The sequence below is a fragment of the Filobasidium floriforme genome, assembly GCF_021052385.1.
Source record: "Filobasidium floriforme strain CBS 6241 chromosome Unknown HD553scaffold_8, whole genome shotgun sequence".
NCBI lineage: Eukaryota > Fungi > Basidiomycota > Tremellomycetes > Filobasidiales > Filobasidiaceae > Filobasidium > Filobasidium floriforme.
Genome location: NW_025763629.1, coordinates 214,727 through 239,408, shown reverse-complemented (window position 1 = coordinate 239,408; position 24,682 = coordinate 214,727). Strand labels below are relative to the sequence as shown.

Here is a 24,682-nt window from a genome sequence, read left to right as displayed (position 1 = left end):
GCGTCGCGTCCTCTTTGTTCGGATCTAGTAAGAGAGAATACAGTAGTACTCGTAGCCAAAATACTTGATCGCATCCTATGATGCTAGGTAGGACAGCTAGACCAGATCGTTCGACAGCCCTCGACTACTCGGGCATGGATAGAAGGACATGCCAATAGCCAATAGAGTATAGACATTAGCCAACTCCCTCGTGCAAAGTCGCACGCAACCCGTGGCCTTTACCTGAACCCTCCACAACGACACTGTCGCGAAAAGTTGAAGACTCGACATCGAGTGCTCAAATTGATCACCTTGCAGCTGCCAGCATCAACAGACGTCTTTATACAGCTCGCATAAGGTACTACATCGCCCCGGGTCTGTTCAGCCTATCATGCCTGACAAGCGAAGAGCCCCTTACGTGTCGAACGACCGGTCCGTCGTGGACCTCACAAAGCTGGGGGCTACCCTCGGTTCGCAAGCCGGGCCTACGATGCCTAACGGATATGTGAGCAATCCGGTCTTGAATACGGTCTCGGACTCAATAGGATCGCCCGTCGACGCAAGCAAGACGAACGGTTATGCGCCTCATACCGAAGGGATCTATACATCGTCCGTCTACAACGGAGACAGCACGAAACGACCACATCCTCAACCGCCGGTGTACGACCCTCGAAATAATCCATACAGCTTACCAGAAGGTCAAACACGGCGGCGTGGCGGATCGATGTCCTCGGTCTCCGTCTCTTCACCACAGTTTCAGACTACGCTCTCAAAACTGCTCTCCTCACCCTTACCTTCCGCCTCCACCCTCAAGTTTATCTTCCTATGCACACTGTGGTACGGTACCTCGGCCGTTTCTTCCAACACGGGCAAGGTCATCCTCAACAACTTTCGCTTCCCGGTGACCCTGACGATCGTTCAATTCTTCTTTGTGGCCGCTTATTGCTGGGCGATCACCGAAGGCCGTACATGGGTCCCTCTAGGCAGGTACACCCGAGGCCTGATGCGGAGGATCTCGGGGTCGAGGTCGTTGACGCAGAGTCAGGGGGGAGGGTCGAGGTTAAGATCGCCTAGCAAAGCGATCTTGAGGAACACTTGGCCCATGGCCGTCTTTCAGGTCGGGGGGCACATCTTTTCGAGCATGGCGATCAGTCGGGTACCCGTCAGCACGGTGCATACGATCAAGGTGAGAATGCTCGGGCGATGTAGGATGAGTGACGTATGAATTACAGAATGGCTAATCCGATGCTTGTTGTCTTGCCAGGCCCTCTCGCCGCTTTTCACTGTGCTCGCATATGCGCTCCTTTTCAAGATTTCCTATTCGCCCGCGACCTACCTCTCTCTCCTACCCCTCACCCTCGGAGTCATGCTCGCGTGCTCTTTTGACATTTCGGCATCCAACATCCTCGGCCTCGTCTGCGCCTTTGGTTCGACCCTGGTATTCGTTTCGCAAAACATTGTCTTCAAGAAGCTAATGCCTTCGACTGGCAGTGCGTCGGTACACGGACCGGCGAGCGGGACGATCAACCCGTTGAGCACCGCTCAGACAAGTGCCAAGTTGGACAAGATCAACCTGTTGTTCTATTCATCGGGAATGGCATTCTTGTCGATGATCCCTCTTTGGGCGTATTCGGACATGCCCACCCTGATCGCCCTCTGGCTGGATCCCGATAGTGTTCACCTGCCCATCAAAGTGAATCGGGGCGCACCTCCCAGCGTCCCATTCTACTTTTTCGTCAACGGCACGGTGCATTTCGCGCAGAACCTGCTGGCGTTTGCGATCTTGTCCTCGACATCGCCCGTCACCTATTCCATCGCCTCGCTCGTCAAGCGTATCGCCGTCATCTGTCTCGCCATCATCTGGTTCAACCAAAAAGTACATCCCGTCCAGGCGGCCGGGATCGCGCTGACGGGCATCGGGCTCTGGATGTATAACGCAGCCAAGCGGGACGTGGAAAAGGGAGAGAAGAAGGTCAGGCGAATGGAAGCCGTCAAGGACGGCATGTTGCCGCTCAACATGGCCGATCAGAAATTGCTCGACGAGAGGAGCGAGACCAGTACGCCCGTCCCGGGGGACAAGGGGATGTACGCTTCACCTGCGCCCTCATACGGCTTTGGCGACTATGCCATGCTGCCAGTCTCGCATTCATCCGCCGTCAAAGGTGGATATCCCTTTGACGATGGCAAGGTGAAGCGGGGTACTCAGCAAGGCTATGTCGTTCCATATCCATCAGTCTCGACGGCGCTACCATCACCGCCCCCGTCAAACGCATCCTCACCTCCTTTCCATGCGACAACCAACATACCTCCATATGATGATACAACCAGCTTCAACGGCTTTAATGGAGCGCGAAGGAGGATGTCGATTGAACCGCACTCAAAACTCGGGGTTACTCCGACACGGCACGTTCATGACGATTCGCGTCGCATCGGACGAGGTGTAGACGAGAAGGAAGAGATTCTCGTGGACTTTGAGCCTCGCAAGGGCTCGGGCACTGTAGCGCCGACGGGAGCTTAATCTCTTTCGAGACGAGATCTTCTCACTGCGGAATCATGGACTGGACATTCTTGCATCCCGCCTCGAGTGCGCCTTGATAGGTACATTCAGTGCGAGGATTGACATGCGGCTATTCTTGACCTGTTTTGTAACGATACCATTACGCGTACGACGGTGTGATAATGATAGGGTGATGCCTTCTTAGATGCGATTCGACATGGACATGTGGTCGTGTATGGTTCGTGACATTCGTAATGGACCCTTCTTGGTGATCGATGTTCATTCCGAAAAGAGTGGCCGATACTGGTGCGGACACGATACCGATGTGAGCTATATTCCCCGCCTCTCAAGGAAGATATGGTGCACTTACGGTATTATCCCCTTCCTCAACTTGATACGCTGTCATCGGCGCTTCCTCTTCCTCCTCATTCATATCGTTATCCATGTGGAGGAGCGACTTTCCTAATAATTCCTCGGCATTTCCCTGAACGCGTTGTATCTTATGCGGTCTCTCATCCCCGTCGTGCTCTGCCACTACCCCTGCATCGCCATTACCCTCCAATCCAAGATCCTCGTCTGCTTCCCAAATCCCTGCTAGCTCATCTTCGCCCATATCCTCCAGCTCTCTCTGACTAGCGGCGTGCATCAGCTGAGCTTGGCTGAGCGCTCGAGGAACGTCTTGTGAACCGCTAGGGTAGAAGAGTGGCTCGTTCTCTTCGTTTCCATTGCCGAACTCAGCCTGCTCGTCGCCATGGTGCTCGTCCGCTTGTAATTGAGGGAAATTCGGAGCTGTCTCGCGACTAAACTGCAGGCTGCTCTTCTTCTTTGCCGGCGTTCTTCCGGTAGGACGATTCGTCTGATTGCCTGCCGAGTCCCGTTGAGGTTTGGCAATCTCATTTTTAACGGGCTTCTTCGAGCTGGATGCCGTTTCGTCCATGAGGTCTTTAAAGGCTTCGTTCTCGGTCGTGGCGATCGTCAATTCGGCGATCGAATGCTCAGTGACCAGCTTTAGTGAGATTGGTTGTCCAGCAGTCGAAAAGTCGGTGCGCAACGGGATACCCCAGCTGTCAGCGAGCGTGATCGCTGCCTGCAGCACGGTACGCATTAGCACCAACAGCATTTGATACCTACACATGAACAGAATTCCACTCACTCTGAACTCTCTCAACGGAAATGTGAGGCAAACAATCTCCGCAACGTCGTACTCGTCGAACTCGGTCACACCGATCTTCAACTCGGTCGAAATCGCTCTGCGTGCGGCCGATCCGCTCTCCCATGTTCTAACTCTGATCTGTTCCGGGTGGAAGTACCATCCGAGTTCGCTTTCTTGGCGGTTTACGTTGCCTGTCGCCTCTGTGCCCGCTTTGGCCGTGGTTGATCCGGAAGCTGCAAAGTGATCCAACCAGTCCCGAAGCGTTCGAGCGGGAACCACGAAAAGGTTTGTCAAGGTCGCCGGATCCACCGTTGCCACCAGGAACGGCGAGGCGCCCAGGTTCAACGAGTGAGTCTTGATCACCCCTATAACATCGAACGTTCTTTTTGAGCTTTGATTGTCGAGGATGACCTCGCTCTGCACATACCATGTTTGCAGACCAACTTGAGGATCAACCGAGATTCTCTAGAGTTGGATTGTACATCCTCTTCGCTCTCATCCTCGTTGTCGACAACTCGACCCTGACCTTGCCGTCTACTCTTCAATTCCCTACTTGGATCCGCGATTCTCATTTCCAGTCGGAGGATGTTCTGAGACGATGTACTCCTTCCAAGAACCGACAATACTGACTGGAATTCTCGAACACATGATCAGGATCGCTACTAATCGGCTAAGGAGGAGCTGACTCACTTTCACTTGCAGTTTACATTTGATCCCCTCCAGGCTGGCTGCAGCCTTTCCCGTCATTTTGTACTTCTCAAACCCCTCGTGTGCAAGCGAGAACAAGCAGAACGCTGTTTTCGAGCTGTTCACGGTCGACATTTGGATCTACAGGTCGAGTGCTCTGTCAGTTTCTTGGCGGGAGTTCTAGATTGAGAAGGAGCCTTACGCCCTCATGCGTAGCCTGAAGATGAAGCTCATCCCCAAAACGTGCGATACACTGCAGGATCTTCTTGAAGTCTGAGATACCGCAGCACGCAAACGAATCAGCTCGCCAGTCATAACACGGACAAGGCACAAGGCAAGGCGCCATACTCACTCCGCACGGAGTGTGCATGCAGAACAGCTTCCATGTTGTTTGCTTGTGCAGCCCACTTCGTGCTGTGAGCTTTGACTGGTCGTTGCGATTCGAGGACATCAGCCCTTGCAGGCATGCACTCATACATGCATGGATGTAGGTGATCGTATTTACAATGTGGCGATCTACTTCCGGATACTCTCGCGGAAGTATTTACCACATAGAATAGCATCAACCGCCTGCTGGTTTAAGAGATTCATCTTCTTTGCGTTTGTTCCCTTCAACTAGATCATTACAACAATATGGAATTATGCAGATACAATATCGCGGCAAAAGATGGGCGAGATCCTTGGACTTCAAAGCAAACCCGGTCGTAAAGATGTTCGTGAGAGAATGCGATCGTTACCAAAAGGCACACCTGAAGCGTGAAGCAGCAGGTAACCGTTAGCTCCTAATTCGACTCGTTGGAGAGATCATATGAAGGCCTTGATAGGTTGCTCACCATCCGATGAAACATTGGCAGAGGTTTTCCAATGACGTTGCTTCGGCGATCAACAGCTGTACTTGATCCTGTACCGGTAATACGACGGTCGTCTTGAAATCTCGACCTATCATGCTTGTACGTCAGCTTCAAGCAGTTTCCGAGGGGTTCGACCCGTCATGCTCACCAGTCAGCTTGTTTTTCACGCGCTCAATAACCGCCAACGCCTTGCTGTTCTTGACCTCGGGGTGTTCGCCATCTATAGGCATTTTGATACTCGTTAGCCTAGATGTCTCTGCAAAGTCTCGGTAATGGAAGCCTTACCTATGATCTGGGCTTCGTCTGCCTTGGTTTTGCGTTGTCCCGGATATCCTCGACCATCTTGAGCTGGTTCAGCTGAGAAAGCCAAACATGTCTAATTAACCTCTACCACTTTGATTTTCTCGATTCATAGTATTACTCACGTTCCCGCTCGGCGTCCTTTGTGGCGTTAGCGATCAAACGCCATGCGATCAGAGGATCGTAGACGAACGCTTCGAGCACTGCCATCAAAGAATCCTTGTTGTCCCGAAGAACATCCATCGTTACCTCACAGCTCTTCTTGTAGCTTCCGTGTATACCGCTAACTTCCATTGCGTTGACCAGCATTCGCGTCAGACGGAAGGGGATCTTTTCGGGGAATTTATCACGTTGCATGGCGACTTCAAAGCAATCCCCCTTTTCTCCAGTGAAGAGAGAGAAACCTAACCATCAGCAAACCTGTTATTCGTACAATGGAATCGAAGACGCGGGACTAACAAAATCAATATGAATGACCTTTCCGCTGATTTGGTCAAGCATCAAGTTGGAAGGATGTCGATCCCCAAGTCCTAGAATGTAGCCGACCATACTGTTCGTTGCCAGTGACCTCGTATACGTGGTTCTTCGCTCCAGCCATGACTCGGAATTCTTGCTCTTGAGCCACAATACGCGGTATAGATCTTGCCCGGTAGTGTTGTCGAGGGCGTGTTCAAACACTTCGACCTTGTGGACTAACGGCAAACAATCGTAGTCTGGCGCCATTTGAGTCATTAGTCTGTGCTCGATGTTCAAGAGGATCTTGCGGTTGTCTCTGTAATCCTTGATCAGCACGTGAAGGGTGTCACTATGCGGCACCCATCCGAGCAGCCCGGAGTTGGGGGAAAGAGGAATGACCGCGTATTGCTGGATATGCAAGTGCCTCTTGAAACTCTCCGGGTCGACAGACAAAAGCGTGTTGACCAATCCAAAGAGCTGCATAACCCTCTCGTCTTGCCTCAAGTCCTCGTGACCTAAAACCCAACTTTTGTGAGATATGGTTACCTTGTGTATGTCAAGAAGATGTCTGTTCTTACCCTTCAGCAGATATTGGTGTTCCTTGCCATCCGAGCCCTTCATGCTGAACCGCCGAGGTCGTTGCTTGGAGCCGATCACAGCGAATGTCGGCAGTACATAAGATATTGTAACGATCGGCTTCCCTGGTTGATACGTTCCTGTGCGAGACGGAACCTGGTTGAATTATGTATCGCCATGGAACGGGAACACGAGGGGGCCTACCTGGAATAGCGAGCTCGAGGTCGCGGACCTTGAGGAGCTTGGGCGAGACGTATTGTAGCTCGATCGAAGGCAAAGTCGCTAGTTGCTTCGATAAGCGTTTGAAGACCTATTCAGGCGGGTTTTAGAACGGATCGCTTCTCATTTCCGAAACGTCCAGCTCACCAAGTAGTAAATATCCCATGCCTGGTTCAATTCGGACACTTCTCCGGACATTCGGAACCGTCTACAGTGCTCGCGAGCCGCTTGCAGATCGTGTCCGAAACTCTGCACGAAAGAGGTTTCTCGCAAGGTTTCGGGCCCCTAATCGTCAGAAGGATTTGTTCCGTCAACTGTGTTTTGATGCCAATTCTAACTGTACGGCTTACTCTGGCGACCATCTCATGCAGCGGCTCCAGAACGCCAAACATCCCCTCTGGGTTATGGTCACCGAAGTAGTGTTTTGAAGCTTCTTCTAAACCCTCTTGCCATTGCTCGTGCCACAGGATAGCGGTACGTATAAGTTCCGTACTAACAAGAGTCGCCTGATCGACCAGAGTCGCGCTGTGGTCGCGCATCTTTGCCATGATTTGCAAGGCGTTGTCTCTCCGGTGGACGACTTGAGACTTTGAAGCTACAGTCAGCGGATAGATCAGAGCTTGAGGATGTGCTTTTCCGACACTGAGCAACAGCTCCTGGATTAGCCTTCGAACCTTTTCTCGCGGCGTGTGCAAACGGGCGATAATCTGTGGGCAAAAGGTGATTTAGTGGTCACGAAACAAGACTGATTTGGGACAGGTCTCACCTGTGGCAGCACGTTTAGCCATACGTTGATGTTGACGGTCTTGAAGCCTTCGGAAATAGCGTCATTGACGCCCTGCTCGTATCCGTACGTAAACCACAAGGTCAAGAGACGTAAGGTGTCTTGTAACCAGTCCCCACGGGAGAGCGCAATAGACCGGAAGAATGCTATCGATTCCCAACGACATTAGCAACTGAACGCGAGCACGACCCCACGAAGATACTCGCCTTGAACAGCAGGCTTGATGTATACGTTAAATGCGTCGGCCGCTAGAACGGTCTTTTGTACCTCGAGGTATGTAATAACCTCGAAGTTGGCCAGAGCCCAAGTGTGCCAACCCTTGTACCAATCGGGATCGAGCTGGGTGGCATACGCGTAGTTGTTCAAGATTTCCGTTGGATTGTTCTGATCATGTAACCAAGTCAGCGAAGCAGTCGAATCTGCAAGAACAGATTGATGCGTACCGCGAACCAGCCATCTTGCAGGGCGACTTGCCACTTGCCGAGCTTGACATGACATCTTGCTAGCAGCTCCGTGTATGCGGCGTTGCTGGGGTGCGCAGCCACCAAGCGCCCATTCACCTGAGTCAAGTTGACGTCTCGGACCAGGTTGGCGGTGAACTCTCTCAGCCAGCCTAGGCTCTCCACTCTATCGCCCTTAGCCCAAGTGAATTTGTAGTAGGCATACAGGATATTCGGAGGAGCCCTGCCGCCTTCCACGTCGGTTCCTAGCGAAGAAGATCCCAGTAGGGAATTGAGGGTTTTCGCAGCCAAATCGAGGCGGTCGGATTTCCGGCACAAATTGACAAACTTGATCCACATGTCGGTCGCTTCTACAGGAGACAAGACCAGTGTGCGGACCTGCAGAATGCGCTGCCATACTTCGACGTCTGGTTGACAGCCCTTGAGTCTATTGTTTTTGGGTCTATCAGGAACGGAGACTGATGCCACCGCACAACAATTGGACATACCGCTTCATCCACACCTTGCGCTGTATAGCTTGTCGAGAAGGCTGATCGTGCCACTGTTTGTATGCGATGATCTCCTCTAACTCTGACAACATCTGCACGCGGACCACCACACTGTTTGAACGGGACAACATGAGCTGGTGACAGGAAAATGGGTGTCCGTCTGGGGCTCACTCGTAAGCACGACCATAGCTCTCGCTAGACAACGATGTCAGCTCTCCGTCCAAGAGATCCCGGGTCCGAGTGATCTGGGTGAGGGCCTTGGAATACTGGTTCCGGTGCACCGACAAGATGGCGCGATAGAATGGCCGATCTGGCGTGTCAGTCTTCATGACGGATATGTAGTCATCCATCAAGTCCCACTGGTTTAGTGACCAAGCCGCTGCAGCCGCAATAGGTGCCATACGTCGCCGCTCCTCATATGGAGCGTTTGTCCACCTCGCTTGAACGAAATCAGACAGGTTCTCCCACTGGCCAAGGGCGTGGAGACATCGAAGTTTGCCTAGGATTACGTCAGGATCCGGGTCGTCGGAATCTTCACCGTCCCGTTGATTGTAAAGATCCAGAGCTTTGTCCCATCGACCCAATTTTTCGTACCAAGCCTCCTGATGCTGAGAAGAAAGCGTGGTCTCCTGGGCAAAGTTCAAGGTTCCCCAAGCTGCATCAGTCTGTTGCAACTTGGTGTTGACGCTGATCAGGTCCTCAATGATTGGCCCAGTTGTTTCGGCGAAGAATTCGATCTCCTTGTAATGCAACGCCTTGGCGTATGCATGATAGACCATGGCCTAGAAAAGACGGCGAATCCTCAGTCGCTTATCATTTATGTTGCTGTCAGTCAAGCTTACATAGTCGCCGAGCATCTTTGGGTCGATGGGCAATGGCTTTTCATCGTGTTCCATGAACTCCGCCAAGGTAAGCAGAGTGATTACCACCTCCGACGGCACGTTCGGCGACGAGATGGCCAGCTCAATGTGCTTTACCAGATCCTCCTGCAGAAAGAGAGAGAAAGAGAGGACTTAGGCGATTCCAGAGGCGGAATGATCCTCTCGTACTTACGCGATATTGCTCGTATAGCTCTGTCCAACAAGATATGAACGCCACATTGAACAGTTCCTGCCCGAAAGGAGAGTGGACCTCTGCCAGACCGTGACACGATCGCAAGGCATGAGATGGGGACTGCCGCATCAATTCCAGGCCAAGTCGCTTCAACCAAGCTTTCCAGTCATTGGCGGCGGCTATTCCATCCGTGTTCCAGACTCCCTTTAGGTGCTGTTGGTTGACGACCATCCGATTCTGTTCCTGTGCAACTGTGGCTATAGCAGCCGATTCCAAAGCGCTGCAAGAGCGAGACGATTTAGAAGGTTTCCCCATTGATGCGCAAAGCTGGCTTGTGCATCTGCTTACGGATCTGGCAATCCGATGTCTACCGGCAAGACTTCACGATTGAGCAACTTCTGTGTGAGGGAATCGTACAGCGGATGTGTGACTTTCTGCGACAACAAGACCTGAAAATTCGCAGAACTCATTACGAGTCAGCTAAGACAGGTCGAGCTTTTTGACCGAGCTGAACCTTACCTTGTTGATCATAGGGATGAAGATTGCATAATCCGGTCCCAATTGCAGTACGATTGCGCATAGCGTATCCATGGCGGTTACCTTGAGCTCGGGCTCGTCGCCTGCCAACACTCTAGCTAAAGGGTGAATGATCTGCGAGATGTTATCGCTGAAGTTGACCTTTCGACAGAGGTGACCGATGGTCTGGATGGAGGTCGAGCGCAATTCGTAGGGAGCGTCCGTCCGCTCGAAACATTTCACGATGACCGGCAGAATCAAGTGCATGTATTCTTCCACGCTTGCTCCGAAAACGTAGAACGCTTTGATCATTCTCAAGAGATTTTGTTTCCTGCGATCAGAGAGCTTGGCAGCAGAGATGTCGCCTTCGAACGTCCTCAAGATCTCTTGAAGGAGTCTTGGCAAGAACGCCTTGAATTGGCCTTCCACAGCAATGGCTATCGATTCCACCAGAGAAGTGATCGAGAACTGTAGGGTAGAGTCGGGATTCCAAAAGTCGTGAATCAAGTCAAACAGGACGCCGAGATAATTCCGGATGTGTGCTTTGACGATGCCAACCAGCAGCGCGAGTTGATGGAAATATGTTTCTTGCAAGCTGGGAGGAGCCAAGCGGACGACACCCAGGAAAGCCGGTATGATCTGGTGGCGCAAGCTTGTCAGGTCAAAGTTCAGGAGTGACGGCGAACGCAAGCCCACCTACTTGACCGAGGTAAGGGACACATTTCAAGCCTTGCGTGGTAAATATCAACATGACCGCCTCCGTAGCTGACCAATGATTATTCGTCAAAGTCGGATCTGCGAGCACATTGACAAGTGCGTTGATAGTGACGGTTTGATAAAACTCGTCGGGCGCGGTGCCAGGCGCATTCATGAGCAGTTGCACGTCCGTGACACGAGCTCCCGACGCATCAGCATCTTGCTCATCCGTCTCGTCATGAAGAAGCTGGCAGACTAGCGTCAGTAACCGCATGAAACTTGACTTCGCCATACCAAACTCACTTTGTGACGGTAAGGGTCTAGAGCCCCGAGCATTCCCATGGTTCGAATCGTCTCCCTTCGTATGTTCTGGCTCTTCTCGGTCTTGAGGAAGCGCATGAGCATGGCTAGGAGATGCGGGTACTTCTGATAAGGTTCGATAACTGCTCCCGTATTGGAGGCGACCTGTCCGAGAGTTTTCAAAGCGGCATCCCGCTTCAGCGATGACGTTTGATCGGCCAGCATTTCCATGATCAATGCCATGATCTTGTCAACGCTCGGGGAGATCTCTTCCCCTCCGACTCGAGCGAGCTCTCCCAAACACGCCAGACAGTATGATGCCACTGCTGGATTTGTATCCTTGGCACTCGCGGTTCGCAACAGCACCGAAAGCAGCGGTCCGGCATAAGGCTTGACCAAGGTTGATGAGGCCCCAGATGACGCCTCGATCAGCAAACAAAGGAGTTTGGCACTCTCTTCTTTTTGCTTGCTATATTAAGAGCCTATGAATACGAGCGAGAAATGACATTCATAAGCATGCGCTAAAACTTACCTTGCTGTTGAATATTCCAACTCGGTGATCAGCTGGATCAACGCTTTCCGCAGCGATGGCATCACATAGGCTGGGTTGTGGGCCGCAAGCCTGCCGATGATTCCGATGGCGAGTTCTCGGTTCTGAAATACTTCATCGTTGAGAGCGATGAAGAGGGAGCGGACATTTTCTGCCTGAGCCAAATGGCGATCGAACTTCTCGTCCAACGAGCGCAGAACCGAGGTACGAATCCGGAAGTCTGAAGGTCGTAAAGGCCGTCATCAGCTCGGCAGCCTCCTTCATATGATTCAACAAGCTCACCTGGATCTGCGATCGCCACCGTCAATAGCTTGTCGAGCACATCGCTGATGATCTCGATCGAGTGGGTGCTGGTCTGATGGCAAATCGGGTCGCGCACAAAGAGCTTCGAGCATGTCATAGCTGCGGCCTGTCGCACATCGGGACTGTCGTTCTCCAGATACGGAAGTGCGGCGTGCTGGACGAATTCGTTGAGAGTGTGACCTAGCGACAGAGACATGAATTGAGACGGGATCTTGGGATCATTGCATTTCACGATGACATACCGCTGAAATCGAAAGTATGCAGGGTATATAATGCCAGAGAGATGATTTGCGGACTGTGTTCCAAGGTGTTCACCTGGAATACAAAGCTAGGGTCAGAAACTACGAAATCCAATACGATGCATGGTCCGCCTCACATCTGTCGTATTGGTAGCTGTTACTGATGTTCGTGGTGGTGGAGCGCCCAGGGGTCTATACGGCTTGCCGGTCAGAGTATTTGACAACATGTCCAGTAGACGGTCTGTGTAAGAGAGCGCGATGTGAGAGGTGTACATCAGATTGGCTGCATTACCCGGACTGACCTTGATTGCTACGCAATAATGGCGGAATATGGCGTGCGATCACAACCAGTGCCTGTCTCAGTGGTTCCGTGAGGCCCCATTGGAACATGAGGTCCAGTACCTCGTGCATATGTCTCGTGAGATTTGGCCCGAGAGCCGTTGCTAACATCGCGACGCATTGGAAGATCGGTTTCTCGTCTGGCGAGTTTTTCTTGCTGCAAGTTCGCCCTGAGCGTGATCAGTACAGGAAGTCACTGGTGTAAGGGTTGTAACACTTACCCTCGTTGGCGCAAGGCGTCTTTCACGTTCTTCATGATCTCCTCGATAAAGGGCTTCATCTCACTGCCAAGATTCACAGCCAAATGACCGATTGCCAGGAAAGCTATAAACCATGACGATATCAGTTAGGACTAGCTCTCGAAAGCGACCGCGCTGACTCTACATACCTGCATCTCTTTCACCGGGCTTCGACAGCTGCCCTTGAAGATGTGCCATGCTTCGGTGCAGGAAGACCTCCTCGAACCCTTGCTGATCGTACGTTCCCATAGCGGGTATCAACGTGATGACGGTTCGTCGAATGAGCGGTTCTCGGTGATCCTTATACTTCAAGATCAGTTCACATGATTGCTTGTAGTACTCTTTCATAAACTGCGGGAGCGAACTGTGTGATCAGCATACGCCGTCGGTCTCGAGAATAGGTTGCGCACCATTTCCGAATGATTCAGCAGGCTCTGGAGCGCAAGGAGACCACCATGGATGACATCTTGGCTTGGAGCTGGCTTGTTTAGAGTACGCTCCGCTTCGTCTAGAATCTTCTTGTATTGCTGCGCCTTGAATTGCGATTCTCGAGAATGGATGAGCTCGAAGCAAGAACCCAACAGCATTGAAGTTCGTTCTCGGACCACGGTCTGATAGCATACCAGATCAGTCATTGTCTCGGACGGCAGTGTCACCAAGCTCACTCGGTGATCCTTCAGCGGGGTCCAGATCATGTCCAGCACCGATACGACACATCGCATGAAAACGGCCGGTGCGTTGCTCGAAAGCTGGTAGAGGATTAAAACAGCTGCGTATCGTCCGATCTCTTGGCCCCCTCCTCGCATCATCTCGAGCGCGCGATCCACCTCAAAATCGAAGAAGCCCTCTCCTTGCGTTATCTTGGCGATGCGACCTACAGCATGAAAAGACGAATAAGAATATGTCTTTGGAAAAGAAATAGCGGAGGTCCTGGGCTCACCAAGAACTTTCGAAGCTTGCACCATGACTTCGGCGTCAGCGCAAGGCAACAAAGGTTTGAGGTCTGCTCAAGATGACCGGGATATCGTTCAGTAAGAAAATCGTTATGAAGATCGCTGCATCGCTCACAATGGTAAAACCGGAGCACCCTCTGCATGTGCTTCTCTGGGGCCACATCCTTCTTGGTCTCCAGGAGCCTATCGATTGCTGTGATACCTCCTCGGATCTCGAAACTCTGATTGCTGTGTATCAGCGAGAAGACCCGCCGGTTGAGATCGTTCCAGAGGGCATTCAGTGCGTCGTCCTGGGGATGGTCTTCGCTGTAGGAAGCCACCTGAAGCATGTCCTCGATCGATTTGCTTAGCCGGAATCCGCGTCGAAAGATTATACAAGCTAATCGCTCACGAAGTCCCGGATCTCTACTGCCGCTTGCTCTCTCACATCGCCGTTCCTGTTTGAAGAATTGAGGAAGGTTGAGCCGACTCGACCTACAGATTGACGTGGTGGAAGCGAGCTCACCTGCTCTTGAGCGAACCGAACAGGAGCGGCAGCGCATCCGCCGGCGAGTCCGACATGGCGTCCGAATATTATAGGTGTAGACTGTCCGTACAAGATACCACAGAGCCGGTCGCCAGGATGATCGAAAAGAGAGACAACGGGACTCAGGGCACAGAGTCTAGAGATGGGCGATGACGACCGCTCGAATGTAGCTCGATTCGCGTCCCGGTTGCCCTGTTGCTCTAGGTCGGCTATCCAGAATCTGGTGGAGAATTCGAGAAGCTATCAAAGAGCATAGAGCTGGGTATATCAAGATGCTCGAACGCTTGTGGATGGAGTCAAAGTCGGCTCTCGGCATCACGTTGGATTGAACAGTTGGTCGGTCGTAGAATAACACCTAGGCGAGCGTCTGGTCGGGGGGCTCGGGTTCATCGCGCTAAGCCGGCCGATGCGATAAGTCCAGGAGTGCGATTAGTCGAGATCAGGACCTATACTCTCCATGCCTCCGACGAAGCCCTTGAGAGATACCTTTCTTTCAAACAACCAACTCGTTTTCTTCGCTGCATCGATGGACAGCCTCTCCGAAGCTGAACGAAGACGAGCACAAAACCGGGAGAACCTCCGTGCGCATTACGGCTTGGCCCGAGCCAACACACCCCTCTCTCCACTCTCGGACTCGACACCGCGATTGGAATTGCCTCAAGAGGGAAAGTCAGACGAGGGGAAGGTCTCCAGGACAGATACGGATGCTTTGGATTTAGGTAGGGCGGTATCAACTCCACTGATCGGTCCAGGACGGTAGCTAAGACCCAATCGCCGTCTAGATTCTCCCAACTTCTCTCCACAGCAATACTATGCCAAACTCGTCACGACTGCTTCACTATCTCAACTCATACGACAGTCGACTGAGCTGATCAATGGCGAGTGTTTGGCCAGGTTTCATGTCGTGCAGAGCTACAGGCTGATGACCTGGTCTACACTAGATGCCAAGAACCTGAACTCGTCAAGACATAGTCTAGTCTACAATCATCATCACCAGGTGATCATCCATCGGACCCGAACATTGTGGCCAGGGCTGACGTCTCTTGCCGTATAGCTCTTCTCTGCTGGGGACACGATTTCACAGCTCAACGCCAAGACTCCGCAGCTACAAGCAATCGTCAACTCGCTCCAAGAGTCTTTCAACGAGATCTCCACCTTGGTAGAGATTGTAGAATTCCCGAAGGAGACCGAAGGGAAAGCATTCGATGGCAGCAAGTCTTGAGAAAGGCTGTCTGTCGACTGTGCTCCGCCTTGTATAACGCCTCTTTAACGACCCCCTCACGAAGATGATCCAGCTTTGATATACCTGTTGCTATCTGCTCGAACCTGGACTTCACAATCTGCTGTCGAAATGTTTCGCAAGCAAAAAGCCAGGCTACAGCATCTGGGATCAAGGTGTCGATTTCGTGCGGAAAGCTTGTCAGTGGTTCCCGACATCGCCCCGGAGTATTCGGAATCATGTCGTCAGATCCCGTGGCCGGGCGTAGCCTGCTCTATATCCCGGTCACGCCGTTATGACAAGTTCAGACAACCTCCTGCATCTGCGTTGAGCCAACAAGGCCTTGCCGGATGTCGTTTTACTAGACAGTTTGGATCGAGAAACATCGGCGTCGGAGTGCTTCACATCGTAACACGCTTTGAGTCGTTCGTGCTAAGCATGATAGGCAACAAAGTGGCAGATTCGGTTCGTACAAATAGAGCATCTTGCTTGACTTAGAATTGTTTCATTTCGACGTTACACTTGGTGTCATTTTTAGTTTTGATACATCGTCATATTGTCTGCACTTGATCAATCGACCGACTGTGGTCGATCTACTTGTCGTCCACTTGCGCACTTCGGTCCTTCCACGCTTCACCCAGACCGAGTTGCCTACAAGCCGTAAAGCGGGGTTAATGTTTACATCTAGAGAAAAGCCAATCGATGTTCACAACCGACTTACCCGGCCTTTGCATCTGGTGGAGGGTTCTTGGCAGGGATGGACCCCTCCTTGGCCTGCTTAGCCAAGACGGGATGAGCCGGACCCTGTCCGGTGGAAGAGCGAGGCAATTCCGAAGCAGGAGCCATATCAGGGTTAGGTGGGGGAGGCCTCTCGTGCAATTTGACAGAAGGGTAAGCCTGACCTGGAGCGGGCTATCAAATGGTCATCATGATTTAGTCAGTAGCGGCGATGTTGAGCACCTCAACGAAGTCCTTACGTAACCATCCTGAACGGGCTCGGGGACGGTAGAGTCTGCGTATCCGCCGGGAGGGTTGGCAGCCATCTGTCGAGCCGAGGTGGAGAACCTGGCCTTTTGCTGCGACTCGTTGTCAGAGTGCTGGTCAGTCGAGGCGCGGGCGGCAGACGATTTCGAAGGAAGGTGGGGAGTCGCGCCGGCCTGATTTAAAAGGGGAACATGACGGAAACATCAGGTCAGCAGAAAGTCGATCAGGGGACAGGTGAAGCATCATTTTAACGCACGTTTCCCTTTCCACCGTCAACCTGCTCGGGACTCTTGTGCTTCAAGTGAGAGTTCTGGTCGCCCACAACGCCTCCATCCACAGGAGTCCTCGCACCCTGCCCATCCTTTAGGGCAGCATCGGTAGCATCTCCCTTGTCGGCGAGGCGACGAGCAGAAGTGTGCAAGCTTCGGTACGAGGTGCCTCCGGCCGTCTTGTTGTCCTCGTGCTCCTTCTTGCTGGTTCCAAGACCGAGTGCGTTCTTCGCACTGGCAAGGAAAGAAGGAGCGGCAGCCTCTTCCTTGCCTCCGACCGCCCCGCTAGACTTGACATCCGAGTTCTGAGTACCGCCTCGGTGGTCCTTGAAGCTCCCAACCTGAGCCTCTTGAGTGGAAGAACTAGCGTCCTTGATGGCCTCGTCCTTGGCTTCGGAAAAGGCAGCCTGGCCTCCCTTGTCCTCGGCAGCCGTGTCGAAAGGCTCACGGTTGGGCTTGCCGTGATCGGCTTGATGCATAGCGGACTGAACACCAGCGGATTGGTTGTCGAGACCTCCTTCCATCGTTCCTGTCTTGTGAACGGCATGCCTCTCAGAATTGGGCTTCTTGGGGTCTTGCACCAGGGCGTAACGGGTGGAGCTGAACGCCCGGAGAGGGACGACGGCTCGTCGCGAGGTGACGGTGCGGAGTGATTGGGCGAACATGGTAGATTGCGATTGTTAGCAGAGGAATGATTTGTGATTCGGAATGGAGAGAGTGTGAGGGCAATTTCGATTGTGAGTGTGGTTGTATGTATTGGTTGTTATATAAACCAGCCCGATCCTCCTCCCCCTGCCCGGCTACTCTCGATCACCTCGATGCTCGATGATGATGAATTTGATGATGTCATCATGCAGATGCATTGATGCCTGCACCGCGGAATCGACCCCCGGTCCATCCGTATCATCTGACCATCCGTATCGTATATATGTGTGGAGAAACAACTACACAACAACTCTCAGTCTACATATCATGCTACACTGATTCTGCCGCCTTGTCGGCCACTTTGTCGACGACAGCCTTATCGCCCTCTGCCACTACTGGAGTCGCTTGCGTCTCGCCCTCCGGTGCATCCTTGGCGTTCGCCTTGGGGACGTGCTGAAGCAATTTGCCTTGCAGTTCCAGGGCCATCTTGGACGATGCGGTCTATTCCAGAGCAGAGAGTTGCACTCAGTTGAGATACTTCCGGTCTGTTTTAGCACGGTATGCGACGAAACTCACTCGGATGAGAAGGGATCGCGATTGACCGTCTTCGAACACGACCGTCCTGACATACTTGTCCGTTACCTCGATCGACATTCCGGGAAACATTGCCACGTTCAAGATCAACCGTAATACTCCCTCGGCTCGCATCACTAGAGCAGATTGTTCGAGTCAGTACGATGACAGTCCTCTCGAGATGCTGGGACCGTGCGTCTGCACTCACCAAGTCTCGGCGCGCTCGTCTTGTTCTTCTTGTCCACATTGACCCGGAGAGAGCCCGTCCCCCGCTCCCTCCACGCATTCGATTCATCCATGACGTGAAGTTTACAGCGAACCTGATAGACGGTATCCTCGTCCTCTTCCCCGGTATGCGCTGCAAGACAGATAGGTTATCAGTCATGCCCTGCAGAGCGACTAGAGCAAAAAGCGGGTTGGATCTCGACGCACCTTCTTGCTCTGCCAGATCCACCTTGGTCCTTTCCTCTGCTGGTCCGCTATCCTTCTTGGACAAAATGTCCCCAAATGAAGCTTGAGGCTTGTCCGCCTCGACAGTCTCCGAAACGCCTTCATCCTCGTCCTTGCTGTCAGGCTTGCCGGCGGTCGCTACAGGAGCCTTTTTGGGAGTAGCAAACGGACTGGATACGGTGCCGCCAGATGACCATCCGCCAAAGGCAGAAGAGGAAGTCACCGTGCTCTTGAAAGAGGACAAGGCGTTGCCCGTCGAGGCGTTCGAAGACGATGCCACGGGTTGAGAAGCGAATGCTGAAGAACTCTTCACGGCGCTGAAAGGCGAGGCGGTCGAGGAAAAGGCTCCAAATGTCGCCTGAGGCTTCTTGGCCGGTTTAGGAGTCGAGGGGGACTCCGGCTTTGACGGGGTGGAAGAAAGGTTGTTGGCCTCCCGGACTTTGGCACTGATATCAGATGATAGCGAAGATCCGATGGAGCCTCCGGACAGAGCCGACGTCGTGGGCTTGGCAGACGCAAAGGGAGACGCCGCAGAGGAAAACGAACCGAAAGTGGCCTGAGGCTTCTTTACTGGCGTGGAGACGGTAGGTGGTGAGACAGTAGGCTCGACCACAGGCTCTTTGACGGCGTCGGGGGTGGACCCTTCCATATCCACCGTTGAAGCGGTATGAGGTGGGTCCTTCCAAGACGAAACGTATAATTAGCATGGCTGCACCCTAAATACACGACTATCGACGTGCGACCAACCTCAAGATCGTCCTCCTTGATCCTCTTTGCAGATTCTCCCTGCACAACATTGGCGCTCTCGGCTCGGGCGAGCATCTTTCTCTTCTGACCCGTCTCGACTTCTCGCTCGTGCATGCTGCCCTCCATGTCTACACTCGCAGCGTCGTCCTTGTGTTCCTCCTCGTCCACCGTCAACAGCTTTGACGATACTCCACCTCGAGTCTTCTCCTCGTGGCTGAGCTTTTCGACCTTCTTTCGGGTCTCGTCGACAGAAGCGTTGTTTTCGGTTGAATCATCGTTTATCGGTGACGCCGATTCGGTTGATGACGGCCTGGGCGGTGGATCGATACGGTTCTTTTTCGTGGCGATAGCTGGTAGGCTCGAGGAAGCCGTCGCCTATAGTCAATTTCCGACAAAGGTATACGTGAGCAAGCTAGCCGATAACCCGGAGCCGGGCTTCTACCTACTCCGCCAGCTGCAGAGGGTTCCGTTGATCCTTCTCTATGCCGCTTCCTGGTAGCTCTCGCGACTAGGCAAAGTGTAGCAGGCTCAGTCAGACTGGACCAATCCGTTACTTCTTTTGGGAGACTCACCACCTGTCGCTTCCTCGACATCCTTTGCATCGATGCTTCCGGCCCTGCTCATGGCCTCTTCATCGCTACCTTCTCTTCTCGATGGGTTCCGCGAGCTGGATCTGGCTCTCGTAGTAGGCATTTTCTTACAGCCAGATCAGTCACGGGAGTCTGGTAGTTGAAAAGAGGGGTCTGTCCTGTCGCAAAAGAGGGGTAAAATCGAGATGGAGGCCGATGGCAGCTGCTCTCTCCAACTCGATCACCGGATAACGCAGTCCCAGGGAGCGGGCTCGTCGCACAATCATATAGAGGCAAGAGGTGAGACTACGCGCGAAGCGTAAACCCAAAGGCACGAGGGGTCTACAGTGTGGTAGGTATGGGGGATCGTAATTCATGCACAGTGGGATACATCAGGGTCGTACATGCAAGCCTTGAAGATCATCGAGACGCTCCTAGCATAGATTTCTTTCGGAACGCTGCTTGCAACTCTAGCTGTCGTAAACGAGCGTCCTCCCTCTCCTGCTCCGCGTTGCTCCTCGCGATCCGTCGTGACGGGGGCGCTTTGGTGTAAGAGTGGCCCTGACGTCGATCAAGCGGTCATTGTCAAGATGCATCCCCCCAGTAAGGTCATAAATATCCAGTGTACTCACGATGACATTGGGCCTTCGGCTACCCTTTCTCTCCTCGACGACCTCGCGCTGTGCTTCCAGAGCGTATTGCATCAAGTCTTCCTTTTCTCTCAACTGTTTAGCACTGATCGTAATCACGCCGCTACCCTCTCCAGGCCCATAGCTTTCTTCCTCGGCATGCCCTGTTGCAGCCATACGTCCGGTGGCGGATCCACTAGCGATACCAGCCGCACGCAAGATGGGTTTGGACCACTTGTCGATCAGCTGGTTGGCCTGCCGGGTGATCTCTGGTTGGACGCGCTTAGTTCTGGTGTAGAAGTTGACAATCTTGCCGAGCCCCGAGGCTTTCAGCATGTCCTTGTCAATTACATCGAACTGATGAATACAACGTGATCAGAGCCAAATTCCCCTCTCAATCCGGTCCCTGTACAAACGTTCACTCACCTTGTTGAGCTGGCTCAAAATGGACCTCTGGATCGTCAAGGAAGGCAAAGACCCATCCTTCAGGGGCTCGATGAAACCAGTCAACTCTGACAAGAATTCGCTGTTTTCCAGCAACGAGTCTTGCAAAGACGCGCTGTTCGCAAGGTGGATGTTGAGCCGGAGATTTCCAACCATTCAGTAGTACCATGCGTCTCACTTTTGCATAACTTGCATGACCTTGGGTAGTAGCAGAGTCTTCTTGATCGCAGGCTTCTTCTCGTTGTTCAGATTGATGTCTTCGCGGATCGCACTCGTCATCAGCGCCGTGATATCCTCGATCTGCTTGTCCTGCATCAAATCGTCGCCCTGAAAGTTTGCATGGAAGGCACATGTCAGTTCTGGAACGGGCTTTCACGAAGACAGGATGTAGGCTCCATCTACTAACATCGTCTCCTCGCTTCTTGGGTCTACGCTTGGCACCTGTCTTGCCGATTGCATCGAGTTTGGCATCGAGTGCCCTTCTGCGCAGAGTCTGCTCATCGACCTCTTGCTCGCGATCTCCCTCCCCGTCTCCCGAATCGGCCCGTCTCCTTCGTGACTCGGCTTCAGAATCCTTCTTTACCCTCTTCTTTCGCTCACCTTTGGGCTTGCGTTTGGGAGCTTTGGCAACGTCGTCGCCCTTTGAGCGATATTTGTCCTCCTCTTCCTCGTCATCTTCTTCGGCCACGGCATTGTAGCTACGCTTCTTTCCCAGCTGCTTATAATCGGGTTGATAATCACCACCCGTGTACTCTTCGTCGTCGTCCTCCGAATCACTGCTGTCTCGAGCGACAGCAGGACTGAGCGATCGTCGTACCGGCTGCTTGGCAACTGGACAAGCAAATCGGGCCGCTTAGTAAAGCCAGCAATCACCTCTCGCGAGGTCAAGCTACAGACTACTGACCTGGTCTCTTTTCGTCCTCTTCGTCAGACGATAGGTCCGAATCATCGTCATCTCCCCCGAAAACATCAGCGACGGTAAAAGTCGGCTTGCTTGCGGCGGCTGCCGATGTCGATGCTTCAGCCTCGGCTTCTTGCGGCTGGACCACGTCGGTCACCACGTCCATCGAATCGTGCTTCTCTTCGTCGCTCATGATTCGGTTGTATAGCTACGGGAGTGCCAGGAGAGCCTGGGCGATCAACCTGGGATAGGGAGTGGATGACCGTTCGGATCAAGCGTCGCAAGTCCATTCAACCCCTGAAGCCATGCCCGAACCCTCGCTCGTTGAGCGCGTCGCGTCACATGAAAGAGCCCGTGAGAAATGAGACAGATTGTGGAGGAGGACGTCTCATCCGCTACAACTAATGGATTACAACCGGAACATCAGGGAAAGGGACGATGATACAGGGCGTTGCTGATTGCTACGGAGGCACGAAAACAAAACAATCGAAGCCGAGGTCTACATGAAAAAGGTCGTCCTCGAGACTTCCATCTTGGGCTACAAGCAGAACAAACCACCGATATCAGCTATCTACGGGACCTTGCTGTTCTTCTCGTATCAATGCGGCCTAAGCTTACCTTCCACTTCCACTCGTACTCCTGTTCCTCGTCGAGTGCGGGAATCTTGACCCCATTGACCATATCCTTTCGCTTCTTGCCCTTGATTTCCTCCTCGTTCGCGTTGGCCTCGTCATCATCGTCATCCTCATTTTCGCCGGCCACGGTTGGCTTGTCAGTCCTCTCCATGTCCACATCGGCATCCTCGACGTCCTCGTCCGCGTCTTCCTCGTCCTCCGACTCGGCCTTGTCTCCGCTCCTAGGTGCCACGCCGTCGGCAGCCAGGACGCTGGGTAGGCCCTTTCTCAACCACCTGAGCTTCAAGGTGAATCGAGGTCCAATCTCCTGCAACCTAGCCTTTTCCGTTGACGCAAACATGTATCTGATCGAGATTCAAATGCGCAGAAAATCTGAGCAAGCCATTTCCAGGCGATTGCAAGCTCTAGTTGGAGGTCAGCTCACCGATGTCGACGGAAGAACAAGAAATCACGCTGATTATGCAGCGTGACAACCTGTCGACCTCTAAACTGAGGCATGGGCGGGAAGAGGGACCCGAACAATCTTCCCACGTTCATACCCAGCAACGTGGAAAAGTTGTTCAAGATGAGTTCGGGAGAGTGAGGAGAAGGACGAGCGTGCCCGCTGATCTGTTGACCGAGGACGACGCTAGTCAACTTGAAATAGGCGGTTGGCCCTGCCGGGAGGTTGATGACGGTGATAGCGTCTGGGATAATGTCCAAAAATCAGGATTGAGGTCCTTTGAGAAAAAAACAGAGATTATGCTCTGCGATGACTCACTCGGTGTCTTGTGGTCCTCGTTGACGATGACCATCGCCTTGAACTCCCTCTTTGCGGCCCACCTGGCGATCCTGCCAACCTCGAACCCTCTCCCCTTTAATCGCTTGTACACTTCGCCGCCGGGCAAGACGGAGCGCAGCTCTCCCATGAACGCGTGGGTCGCCTGAGTGGCATGAGGTGATGTAGTCAAGAGGATCCGGGGAGGTTCGTCAGAAAACGGTCCGGTGGGGAAGGGGGACGGTTTCGTCGACGTCTCGTCCTCGCCATCCTGCTCGCCCTCTTCGGCATCGGCCTCGCCCTCGTTGTCCTCCATGTCCTCATCCTCGTCAGTCTGACGCTTCTTCATTCTCGCCGCCGAGGAAGGCCCGGGACCCGCTCCATTCTCATCATCGTCCTCCTCGCTCCCACTACCCTCGCTCTTTACCGGCACCTCGACCTTTTTCTTCTTGCCCATTAACCTCGACCTCGCCGCCAATGACGCCGCGCTAGTAGGATCTGCCGTCAGGTATGACCCGGCGTCGAACTGACGAGCATTGTCTAGCGTCCTAGGTACATTCTTGGCCAGACGGGCTTCTCGAGCCTTGTCACCCTCTGGGTCTTCGCGCTCGGTTTTTCTGGTCTGTGGTCAGGTCGGCGAGATGGACAGGGCGAGGTCGTCGTAATTTCAGACCCGGAGTGGGTTGGCAGGTGGCAAGAAGCACGATGAGGGCAATGCGGGTCATGTGATAAAGAGGGCATGCAAGGAAAAACAATTTTATAGTAAATAATCTACACATGACAACGGGGAGACCGAGACCGGAAAAAGATGGTAACTAAAAGTATCGAGGTGGGGTACGGGGAAGAGGGTATATATAGAGGAGAAAGTCGAGGAGTTCATCTAGATACATGACGAGGAAACAAGGAGGAGAGAAAAAGGGAATCCTGGAAGACTCACCTCCATCCTCCGTTTCAGCTTCGCCTGAGCCTTTGCCCGCTTCTCCTTCCTGTGCACCTCGGACCGCTTCATAGCGTTCAAGATCCGCTTGTCGGGAGGCATCTTGGGCGATTTTTTCGCGCCTTTGATTCGAATTACTAGGGGTGTCGCCTTTCAAACCAGAGAAGATGAGAGTAAGCGACATGATCGAGAGTATCCGGATCAAAGGTGAACAAGAACTGGTACGTGGGTAGAATTTCAGAAAATGCGCGAGTGTTTTACGCCTCGGATCCGTCTACCTAGATCACTCCACGGTCCATGGACATCTCCTCAAAGGAAGAGCCCTCGGGACCATGGAGAGATCCGTACGGTAAATTTTGTAAGGATCCTCATACTGACGTGCAAATTGTCTTGGCAAGGGTTCATCACGAGAGTGAAGAGGGAGGATTTGTGGCAATTTGTCGAGAGTAGAAACGAGAATTAGCAACTCACAGTCTGACCACGGATTATTGAAACGAACAATCTGCGTTGTCTGTCCAGAAGAAACGATCAAGATGCAAGATGCAAATGATGTCGAGGTTCCGAATGTTCCTTTCAAGAGGTGTGTGTGGTGGTCCTGCCGAATTTTGGCTCGTCACGTGAGTGAGAATCGAAAGCGGACATCAAGACAAATATATATTTCTCGGTCATCTCGTGATCCAATGTCCGCCTCTTGTTTTGCTAAACTCGGCACTCGGCTCGGTCAAGTCCGAAGATAAAGTAACCGAACCAAGGCAACT

General features: G+C 52.8%; 8 protein-coding genes across 8 annotated transcripts; 2 read left to right on the top strand and 6 right to left on the bottom strand.

Moving 5' to 3' along the window:
• The first annotated feature begins 199 nt into the window (after positions 1 to 199).
• Positions 200 to 2,567, top strand: HD553DRAFT_214717 (triose-phosphate transporter family-domain-containing protein). Its single transcript, XM_046177187.1, has 2 exons — positions 200 to 1,165; positions 1,244 to 2,567. Exons 1-2 carry the CDS (start codon positions 371 to 373, stop codon positions 2,495 to 2,497), a joined length of 2,049 nt encoding a protein of 682 aa, XP_046037368.1. The 5' UTR covers positions 200 to 370; the 3' UTR covers positions 2,498 to 2,567.
• Positions 2,568 to 3,410: 843 nt separating this feature from the next.
• On the bottom strand, positions 3,411 to 4,662 carry HD553DRAFT_271001 (Rad9/Ddc1; the record flags this gene model as incomplete). Its single annotated transcript, XM_046177689.1, has 5 exons — positions 3,411 to 3,563; positions 3,630 to 3,994; positions 4,057 to 4,258; positions 4,320 to 4,457; positions 4,519 to 4,662. Coding segments are annotated over 5 exons (1,002 nt in total), but the record flags the coding sequence as incomplete, so codon positions are not given.
• Positions 4,663 to 4,806: 144 nt separating this feature from the next.
• On the bottom strand, positions 4,807 to 14,486 carry HD553DRAFT_309454 (armadillo-type protein). The gene is made up of 34 exons (XM_046179692.1): positions 14,145 to 14,486; positions 14,031 to 14,076; positions 13,755 to 13,959; positions 13,627 to 13,689; positions 13,352 to 13,560; positions 13,097 to 13,297; positions 12,836 to 13,037; positions 12,669 to 12,771; positions 12,411 to 12,604; positions 12,246 to 12,349; positions 12,112 to 12,184; positions 11,849 to 12,049; positions 11,549 to 11,786; positions 11,020 to 11,485; positions 10,721 to 10,963; positions 10,024 to 10,659; positions 9,853 to 9,953; positions 9,505 to 9,784; positions 9,294 to 9,437; positions 8,623 to 9,233; positions 8,452 to 8,562; positions 7,946 to 8,390; positions 7,709 to 7,886; positions 7,485 to 7,648; positions 7,069 to 7,425; positions 6,866 to 7,003; positions 6,704 to 6,809; positions 6,502 to 6,639; positions 5,927 to 6,438; positions 5,593 to 5,845; positions 5,453 to 5,524; positions 5,316 to 5,387; positions 5,150 to 5,255; positions 4,807 to 5,065 (listed from the first exon to the last, which is right to left on the bottom strand). The coding sequence occupies exons 1-34, from the start codon at positions 14,198 to 14,200 to the stop codon at positions 5,050 to 5,052; spliced, it is 7,044 nt and encodes a 2,347-aa protein (XP_046037366.1). The 5' UTR covers positions 14,201 to 14,486; the 3' UTR covers positions 4,807 to 5,049.
• Positions 14,487 to 14,597: 111 nt separating this feature from the next.
• HD553DRAFT_309451 (Vps51/Vps67-domain-containing protein) lies at positions 14,598 to 15,866 on the top strand. The gene is made up of 4 exons (XM_046179691.1): positions 14,598 to 14,884; positions 14,948 to 15,043; positions 15,107 to 15,162; positions 15,220 to 15,866. Exons 1-4 carry the CDS (start codon positions 14,623 to 14,625, stop codon positions 15,385 to 15,387), a joined length of 582 nt encoding a protein of 193 aa, XP_046037365.1. The 5' UTR covers positions 14,598 to 14,622; the 3' UTR covers positions 15,388 to 15,866.
• Positions 15,867 to 17,510, bottom strand: HD553DRAFT_309448 (uncharacterized protein). Its single transcript, XM_046179690.1, has 4 exons — positions 16,625 to 17,510; positions 16,362 to 16,541; positions 16,106 to 16,296; positions 15,867 to 16,035 (listed from the first exon to the last, which is right to left on the bottom strand). The coding sequence occupies exons 1-4, from the start codon at positions 17,300 to 17,302 to the stop codon at positions 15,978 to 15,980; spliced, it is 1,107 nt and encodes a 368-aa protein (XP_046037364.1). The 5' UTR covers positions 17,303 to 17,510; the 3' UTR covers positions 15,867 to 15,977.
• A 30-nt stretch (positions 17,511 to 17,540) lies between these two features.
• On the bottom strand, positions 17,541 to 19,840 carry HD553DRAFT_309442 (uncharacterized protein). Its single transcript, XM_046179689.1, has 7 exons — positions 19,625 to 19,840; positions 19,499 to 19,560; positions 19,053 to 19,427; positions 18,288 to 18,984; positions 18,064 to 18,213; positions 17,859 to 17,992; positions 17,541 to 17,783 (listed from the first exon to the last, which is right to left on the bottom strand). Exons 1-7 carry the CDS (start codon positions 19,743 to 19,745, stop codon positions 17,613 to 17,615), a joined length of 1,710 nt encoding a protein of 569 aa, XP_046037363.1. The 5' UTR covers positions 19,746 to 19,840; the 3' UTR covers positions 17,541 to 17,612.
• Positions 19,841 to 19,971: 131 nt separating this feature from the next.
• On the bottom strand, positions 19,972 to 21,824 carry HD553DRAFT_309440 (uncharacterized protein). The gene is made up of 5 exons (XM_046179688.1): positions 21,599 to 21,824; positions 21,101 to 21,525; positions 20,873 to 21,021; positions 20,677 to 20,809; positions 19,972 to 20,607 (listed from the first exon to the last, which is right to left on the bottom strand). The coding sequence occupies exons 1-5, from the start codon at positions 21,786 to 21,788 to the stop codon at positions 20,092 to 20,094; spliced, it is 1,413 nt and encodes a 470-aa protein (XP_046037362.1). The 5' UTR covers positions 21,789 to 21,824; the 3' UTR covers positions 19,972 to 20,091.
• Positions 21,825 to 21,946: 122 nt separating this feature from the next.
• Positions 21,947 to 24,512, bottom strand: HD553DRAFT_309438 (anticodon-binding protein). The gene is made up of 5 exons (XM_046179687.1): positions 23,925 to 24,512; positions 22,991 to 23,609; positions 22,655 to 22,916; positions 22,214 to 22,574; positions 21,947 to 22,133 (listed from the first exon to the last, which is right to left on the bottom strand). Exons 1-5 carry the CDS (start codon positions 24,024 to 24,026, stop codon positions 22,095 to 22,097), a joined length of 1,383 nt encoding a protein of 460 aa, XP_046037361.1. The 5' UTR covers positions 24,027 to 24,512; the 3' UTR covers positions 21,947 to 22,094.
• Between the last annotated feature and the right edge of the window lie 170 nt (positions 24,513 to 24,682).

Coding starts and splice junctions, on each gene's coding strand:
- HD553DRAFT_214717 (XM_046177187.1), top strand. CDS start 371: ATGCCTGACAAGCGAAGAGCCCCTTACGTGTCGAACGACCGGTCCGTC. Junction 1,166..1,243: donor GCACGGTGCATACGATCAAG/GTGAGAATGCTC, acceptor TTGTCTTGCCAG/GCCCTCTCGCCGCTTTTCAC.
- HD553DRAFT_309454 (XM_046179692.1), bottom strand. CDS start 14,200: ATGTCGGACTCGCCGGCGGATGCGCTGCCGCTCCTGTTCGGTTCGCTC. Junction 12,050..12,111: donor GCATACTTTCGATTTCAGCG/GTATGTCATCGT, acceptor CTCTGTCGCTAG/GTCACACTCTCAACGAATTC. Junction 5,846..5,926: donor AGGTCATTCATATTGATTTT/GTTAGTCCCGCG, acceptor ACTGGAGAAAAG/GGGGATTGCTTTGAAGTCGC.
- HD553DRAFT_309451 (XM_046179691.1), top strand. CDS start 14,623: ATGCCTCCGACGAAGCCCTTGAGAGATACCTTTCTTTCAAACAACCAA. Junction 14,885..14,947: donor TACGGATGCTTTGGATTTAG/GTAGGGCGGTAT, acceptor ATCGCCGTCTAG/ATTCTCCCAACTTCTCTCCA. Junction 15,163..15,219: donor TCTACAATCATCATCACCAG/GTGATCATCCAT, acceptor CTTGCCGTATAG/CTCTTCTCTGCTGGGGACAC.
- HD553DRAFT_309448 (XM_046179690.1), bottom strand. CDS start 17,302: ATGTTCGCCCAATCACTCCGCACCGTCACCTCGCGACGAGCCGTCGTC. Junction 16,297..16,361: donor AGCCCGTTCAGGATGGTTAC/GTAAGGACTTCG, acceptor ACCATTTGATAG/CCCGCTCCAGGTCAGGCTTA. Junction 16,036..16,105: donor CCACCAGATGCAAAGGCCGG/GTAAGTCGGTTG, acceptor TACGGCTTGTAG/GCAACTCGGTCTGGGTGAAG.
- HD553DRAFT_309442 (XM_046179689.1), bottom strand. CDS start 19,745: ATGCCTACTACGAGAGCCAGATCCAGCTCGCGGAACCCATCGAGAAGA. Junction 17,993..18,063: donor GACGAGCGCGCCGAGACTTG/GTGAGTGCAGAC, acceptor AATCTGCTCTAG/TGATGCGAGCCGAGGGAGTA. Junction 17,784..17,858: donor CGCGATCCCTTCTCATCCGA/GTGAGTTTCGTC, acceptor GCTCTGGAATAG/ACCGCATCGTCCAAGATGGC.
- HD553DRAFT_309440 (XM_046179688.1), bottom strand. CDS start 21,788: ATGAGCGACGAAGAGAAGCACGATTCGATGGACGTGGTGACCGACGTG. Junction 21,526..21,598: donor AGAGGACGAAAAGAGACCAG/GTCAGTAGTCTG, acceptor TTGCTTGTCCAG/TTGCCAAGCAGCCGGTACGA. Junction 20,608..20,676: donor TTTTGAGCCAGCTCAACAAG/GTGAGTGAACGT, acceptor TGTATTCATCAG/TTCGATGTAATTGACAAGGA.
- HD553DRAFT_309438 (XM_046179687.1), bottom strand. CDS start 24,026: ATGCCTCCCGACAAGCGGATCTTGAACGCTATGAAGCGGTCCGAGGTG. Junction 23,610..23,924: donor AGCTGAAACGGAGGATGGAG/GTGAGTCTTCCA, acceptor ACCTGACCACAG/ACCAGAAAAACCGAGCGCGA. Junction 22,575..22,654: donor TTGTTCTTCCGTCGACATCG/GTGAGCTGACCT, acceptor AATCTCGATCAG/ATACATGTTTGCGTCAACGG.